This window comes from Mauremys reevesii, linkage group 24, assembly GCF_016161935.1.
Source record: "Mauremys reevesii isolate NIE-2019 linkage group 24, ASM1616193v1, whole genome shotgun sequence".
NCBI lineage: Eukaryota > Metazoa > Chordata > Testudines > Geoemydidae > Mauremys > Mauremys reevesii.
In genome coordinates, this window is record NC_052646.1 from 20084914 (window position 1) to 20091387 (window position 6474).

General features: G+C 54.3%; 1 protein-coding gene across 1 annotated transcript; it reads right to left on the reverse strand.

Moving 5' to 3' along the window:
* Positions 1 to 513: 513 nt before the first annotated feature.
* On the reverse strand, positions 514 to 5384 carry LOC120390147 (phospholipase A2 inhibitor subunit gamma B-like). Its single transcript, XM_039512490.1, has 5 exons — positions 5275 to 5384; positions 4719 to 4835; positions 3899 to 4051; positions 3125 to 3265; positions 514 to 877 (listed from the first exon to the last, which is right to left on the reverse strand). The coding sequence occupies exons 1-5, from the start codon at positions 5321 to 5323 to the stop codon at positions 663 to 665; spliced, it is 675 nt and encodes a 224-aa protein (XP_039368424.1). The 5' UTR covers positions 5324 to 5384; the 3' UTR covers positions 514 to 662.
* Between the last annotated feature and the right edge of the window lie 1090 nt (positions 5385 to 6474).

Sequence of the window (6474 nt, forward strand, 5' to 3'; positions counted from 1 at the left end):
AAATACCACCTCCACCCCAGTAAACAAACCCCATTTTCCAACAGACTCTAGGGTCTGTAGGAGGGTGGGTGTGATTTCTGATAGCCCCACGACCCCTGCTAAAATTAAAAATGGGGAAATCAGTCCGATCATCACAAACACACACACGTAATCCCAGACACACCCACACCCACACCCGCAGACTCACTGTCTCACAAACGGACACATGATCCAAGACTCACGCTTACACACACAATCCAGGACTCGGGATTCTACACACCACACACAAACACAGAATCCAAGCCTTACACACACACACAATCCAAGACATGGTTACACACGCATGATCCAAGACTTGCTATCACACACACAGATGCACACGCACAGTCCAAGGCTCATGATGACACACAGACACACACAATATGAGACTCATGCTTTCACAAACCCAGAGTCCAACATTCACAACGACACACAGACAGACACACAGTATCTGAGATTCATGAGATTCACAGACAGACACACACACACAGAGGACAATTTTCTCCTGTGTGGTTTATTCAGTTAATCCTACTAAAGGGGCAGTGACTCCGAGCTGGGCATGGGAGCCTTTGGCAGGGCTGCGCCCGCCCACCACCTGCAGTGTGGTTATCCGGGGCAGCGTGGCTGTGCCGCGGGAGTGGGGATCAGGAGAGGACATTCGCCAGCAGGACGGTAACGAGGACTGGGAGGATGAGTCTGGCTGGTTCCGGAGCCATGCTGGCCACGTGGGAGGCTGGTCTGCATTCGGCCGTGGCGAGATCCACACTGACCCCCGTGAAGCTCCCTTTGGATTGTTGGATATTGGTGCAGGCAGACTCGGTGGCGCAGCCTTTCATGGTGGTGTGCACGGTTGCCTCACCTGTGGGGGACAAAACAGGGGGGTCAGTGTCTGGGGACCTATGGCCTCTTGCGGCTCTGACCCTATACGACACTGTCCCCCTCCGCCTCTGCGCCACTCTCTGCTGCCCATCTAGACCTGCCCCCAACTGTCTCTCCTCCTCTGCTTTGATGTAGCCTCAGTCTGTGGACCTCTGGGCAAGTCATGTAGGGCCCTGATCCCTAATGAACTTTGGAGCAGGCCTGTGTTAGTCCCACCATTCACCTGTCAGTGGTGTAGCTCCCTGATGGTGTCAGCAGTGGGATCCTTAAGAAGCTCTCAGTCAAGGGGTCTGTACAGAACCTGGCATGTTGGGACCAGGGAAGAAAGAAATATCTCTGGGACCTCCAGGGCAAACCAGTTGGGGGATTTCTGCAGGAGTCCCAGGGATGGTGTGTTTGTGCCATCATTTTTTCTGTATTACTTTTGATTTGTAAAACAGTAGGTTCTAGAGACACCACAGCAGTATCCCGTCTCCATCAGTGGCCAGCACTAGATTCTGCAGAGAAAGGGATCAATACCACCCAATATGTGGGATAATCTCCTCTTCCTCTAGGTCTCGTCCTGATTGCTAATAGCTAGAGATCACCTTAAGACCTGAAAGAGGAGGTTTAATATCCCTGCCAACATTTTTCCGATCATTTATTATGATCACTCCAATAAGCATACAATCCCTTTTTGAATCTTGCTCAACTCTTGACCACGGCAATTTCTTGTGGTGGGGAGTTCCACAGACTAACGGTTTATTGATTGGAAAGTGTTGTGGAAAATTTACCACACCGTTGATTTTGGATCAGACGGCCTGAGGCTCCTTTATTTTCATACAAGCATGCATGCAGGGAGAGACAGCATGTCCCCATGCAAGGGGTTAACTGCTCTCCCTCAATTACAATTTTTATCAAGCTTCTAAAGGCTAAAACCACAAACTATCACTCAATATATTTTGCCTTATTTGGAATTAACGTGTGCAAAACAAGCAAGCTAGCCTAATATTTTCCATATTAGGTTTTTTCCTGTTGTTGTTCTTTGGCAGTTACGTTGGTGGTCTGCCTGTTCTAAGACCCCTCCTTTGCGGTTACATTGGATAAGGCTCTTGCCACATTCTGGCTGAGCTGGCACATATGGGCCCTCTTTGTTCCTTTCCTCAGTTCCCCTTTCTCTGGTCTCTTCCCTCCCCCCCCCCCCGATGCCCCTTGTACAGATAAACAAGTTTTACAGAAGTTCCAACCTTTGCTCTTACATAGCAATTATTTAGCTATAGGCCTTATAGGCCTTGGGCCTAGCAGGGCAAAGGGTTAATTTCACTATTTTAAGCTTTAAGCTTATAAGCAAGGCCTCTTAAACTCTAAGCATATAAGCAACGGCTGAGCATATAAGTGGAGGGGTGGGTAGTTCCCTATCAGTGTGTTTCCTTTAATCATAATGAACTTGTCCCTTTTCAATTTCATTGAACGTTCACTATGTCTTATCCTGTGACCGCGGGAGTTCTCCATCTCCCCGCTCTAGTGCTCAGTGACATTGTTCAGCTGAAATTTTTTTTTCAGTGAAAAATGCAGATTTGACTACTTTGAAACATTTTGTGGATTCAAAGTCACTGAATTGTTTCAGTTGGAAGAAACCCCATAAAAAACAAACTCTGGAAAAAAATAGAATGTTTTCACTCTTTTGGTTCAAAACAACTTTTCCTTCCAACATTTTATTTTTTTAAAAAAAGACTTAAACAACACTAACAACCCCTCAAAATCAAAACCAGATGTTTCGTTTGACCCCAAATGAAACTTTTTCTGACTTTTCAGTTTGTTGAAAGTGCCAAAAAAAATTTTTTCTATTGGACCGGAAACAACTATTTTCTTCCAATTTCTGGTGTTGGCGTAGAACTGAAGATCTAGCTAGCTAGCTATCTCCCTTATTTGTTCAGCTCTGTGCTTCTCTATCACAATCATAATTTCACATGTTCGCCAAAGAAAAATAGCCCCAGTTGTTTCCCTTCTCTCCGCAGGCTTTTCCAGACCTTCCTTGTTATCTGTCTCCACCCTCTTATGAATTCTAAAATAAAACCCCAACGGGTGTGTAGGGGAAACAGAGGTACAGTGAGGAGAAATCATGGGGACGGAATCCAGGTGTGCTGAGACTCTGCCCAATTCTTCCCCACCACAGGGGATTGCCTGTGTGCATGGCTCCCTCCTGGATGGAGAAACCTGAACGGAGAAACAGCCGAAGGGCAATTACCGCTTTTCGTGGTGCCGCTGATATGGATGCACTGGGTCTGGGCTCCTGTACAGCCGACGAGCTCTTCACTGCAGTGATGGGAAAACACAGAGTAGCAGCCCGGGCAGCTCCGGCCGTTCAGGGTGGTGTTCGCCGGGGGCACTGGGAAGAAGCGGAGCAAACGCAGTCAGCTCGGGGGATGAGCCCCAGGAGGCGTTGGGGCAGGGAGAGCAGCTGGGGGCTGCACAGCTCAGCCCTGGGTGCCCCCTGCAGGGGGAGCTGTAGCTCCGGGGACGCCGGGGGCAGCAGGGGCGGGGGAGGGGTTTGCAGCAGGGACCCCTGGACCCTGCCCTGGGTGGGGCCAGCTGGGTTCATACCTGGCGGGAGCCTAGAGCCCCACCCACTAAACTCCACCCAGCCAGGGGCTCAGCGTTATTCCATGGGGCGCCCCCTGCAGGGCGGGAGGACTACTCCCAGGAGCTGAGTGTTATTCCATGGGGCGCCCCCTGCAGGGCGGGAGGACTACTCCCAGGGGCTCAGTGTTATTCAATGGGGCGCCCCCTGCAGGGCAGGAGGACTACTCCCAGGGGCTCAGTGTTATTCAATGGGGCACCCCCTGCAGGGCGGGAAGACTACTCCCAGGAGCTGAGTGTTATTTCATGGGGTGCCCCAATGGATTCTTTCATAATCCCTTTTCCATCCTCCCACAGAGCCACCAGCAGGGATCAGGAGGAGGAGAAGAACAGGAAGAGCTGGAGGGAGAAGGAGCAGGGAGACAGAGATGGAGCTGGGTACCGGTAACGGAGGCTGTTTTACAGGCCCGCCCCGCACAGCAGGCGATGGTCGTGGTCACAGAGATCCCGTTCCCAAAAGTCATGGAAAGAGGACTGAGGTGGCACTGGCTGGAGGACACGCAGGCCTTGAAAAAGGCAGGACTCTTAATCTCGCCTGCATGGGAGGAAGAGGAGATGAGGCTTCATTCGCTGGTGTTGCCGTCTCCGCCTCCCCATCACAACTCTTCACATGTGTGATCAAGCTAAAGATGGGGAACTGAGGCATGGCGTACAGGAGGAATGACTCACCCTAGCTCAGTATAGAACCAGGAATGCTGATACCCACAACTGCTTCCACCCAACCCTCTAGATCTCTCTCCCCTTCCAGATCTGAAGATAGAAGCCAGGAGTCCTGGCTCCCAGCCCCCACTACTCTATCTCACCAGATCCCACTCCCTCCCACAGCCAGGGATGGAACCCAGGAGTCCTGGCACCCAGCCCCCACTATTCTAAGTCACTAGTCCCCACTGCCTTTCCAGAGCCAGGGATGGAACCCAGGAGTCCTGGCACCCAGCCCCCACTATTCTAACTCATTAGTCCCCACTGCCTTCCCACAGCCAGGGATGGAACCCAGGAGTCCTGGCTCCCTGCCCCTGCTACTCTAACTCACCAGACCCCACTCCCTTCCCAGAGCCAGGGCTGGAACCCAGGAGTCCTGGCTCCCTGCCCCCTGCTCTAACCCACTAGACCAGGCGCACCTCCGGGTACTAGGAAGAGAATGAAGGAGGGCTGACTCCGAATCAGACTGTGTTCGGGGCTGGTTCAAGGTCTCCTGCACCCACCTATTATGGTTTCTGTTTTCATGATCCCACAGGAGTGCATTCGCTCATTGCACTCTTGGAAATCACCCGTACAGCTGTCATGTGTGCTGTAGCAAACCTCGCACGAAACACAGGTCCCTGTGGAAGGAAAGTCAACATGATTCCTCTGTACACAGCCCTCACTCCACTCTCTCCATTCCCATTGACTCCAGTGGAGCGACGAGCCATTGACCCCAGCGGGGATCTGGCCCTGAATTTCTTGGTTTTGTGCCAGTGTCGTCCCTCCCTCTATTGCAAAACCGAGTGAGGTAGCTGAGAAAGGGGGAGAAATCTTTCCCTCTCCTAGAGCTCGATGGGAGCTGGAGGTCCCCATCTCCCCAGAAAAGATCGGTGGGGAGAATTTCCCCCACACAAGACAGGTGGCAAGCAGCCCCCCAGTCCAGGGGCAAGATCTCAGTGCTGGGACATGTTTCACTCCAGGAAGGAGAGCTCCTCCCCTCCAGAGCAACTATTCCAGGTGGGTCTTTTTCTGTCAGCACCGAGCAGGGGTTCCAAGCCCCCGAGACCCCGTTCTCACCTGTCTCCAGCAGGGCCGAGAGAAGGCAGAAGAGGAGAGGTGTCTTCATGGTGCCGGGGACGGAGCCGGACTGTGCTGTGAGCCAGGGGTCTCTGACTCAGGAAAAGTTCTGGCCGGAGGTTGGCAGTTATCCACAGAGGCGAGGTCGATGTTGCAATTAGCATCACCCAGGCCAAATTGGAAGCAGGAAGGATTCTAGCTGGAGGCCTCGGAACATCAGCACAGAGGCCCTGCAGGAATGTAAGGGCTGGATGCTGTGTTCATCACATGCCCGTGGGCAGCTCAGTGCACTGCCCTGGGTTTGACTCAGGCCTTGGGCGCTGGCTCCGTGGGCCAGGGTGACGCCCAGCACCTGCAGCGGGCTGGGGGGACAGGTGCCGGCTTTGCGCCAGTCGCTTTCTCGCTGGATCGGAGGGGCCGAGGACGGCCCTCCGCTGGGAGGTGGTGACGCTGGAGGGGGACGATGGGGGACCCTGGCACAGGGAGAGTGTGGGGGCACGCAGAGCCGAGGGGTGCCAGGTTGGCCCAGGTTGGCCCCTTCTCTGTGATCGCTGTCCCTGGGAAATCTGCGAGGACGCTCTGTGCACGTGGCCAGGCGGCCGGTGTCACGGGCTCAGGATCATCCTGGGTGTCCTGGGTTTTGTATCTCAGAGGTGGCAACCCTAGAGCCTCTGGCATTGGGCTGGGGAAGGGGAAGCACAGAGCCCCTGGCATTGGGGAGGGGAATGGGGGCACAGAGCTCCTGGCATGGGGAGGGGAATGGGGGCACAGAGCTCCTGGCATGGGGAGGGAGAATGGGGGCACAGAGCTCCTGTCATGGGGAGGGGAATGGGGGCACAGAGCTCCTGGCATGGGGGGAGGGAATGGGGGCACAGAGCTCCTGGCATGGGGAGGGGAATGGGGGCACAGAGCTCCTGGCATGGGGAGGGAGAATGGGGGCACAGAGCTCCTGGCATGGGGAGGGGAATGGGGGCACAGAGCTCCTGGCATGGGAGGGAGGGAATGGGGGCACAGAGCTCCTGGCATGGGGGAGGGAGACTGGGGGCACAGAGCTCCTGGCATGGGGGGAGGGAGAATGGGGGCACAGAGGTCCTGTCATGGGGGAGGGGAATGGGGGCACAGAGCTCCTGTCATGGGGGAGGGGGAATGGGGGCACAGAGCTCCTGGCATGGGGAGGGGAATGGGGGCACAGAGCTCCTG

What these genes read in the sequence shown, in the direction of transcription:
- LOC120390147 (XM_039512490.1), bottom strand. Translation starts at nt 5,323, where the DNA reads ATGAAGACACCTCTCCTCTTCTGCCTTCTCTCGGCCCTGCTGGAGACA. An exon ending in GAAAACAGAAACCATAATAG is followed by an intron (nt 4,052 to 4,718) that starts GTGGGTGCAGGA and finishes CCTCCCATGCAG; the next exon opens with GCGAGATTAAGAGTCCTGCC. An exon ending in CAGCGGCACCACGAAAAGCG is followed by an intron (nt 878 to 3,124) that starts GTAATTGCCCTT and finishes TGTCCCCCACAG; the next exon opens with GTGAGGCAACCGTGCACACC.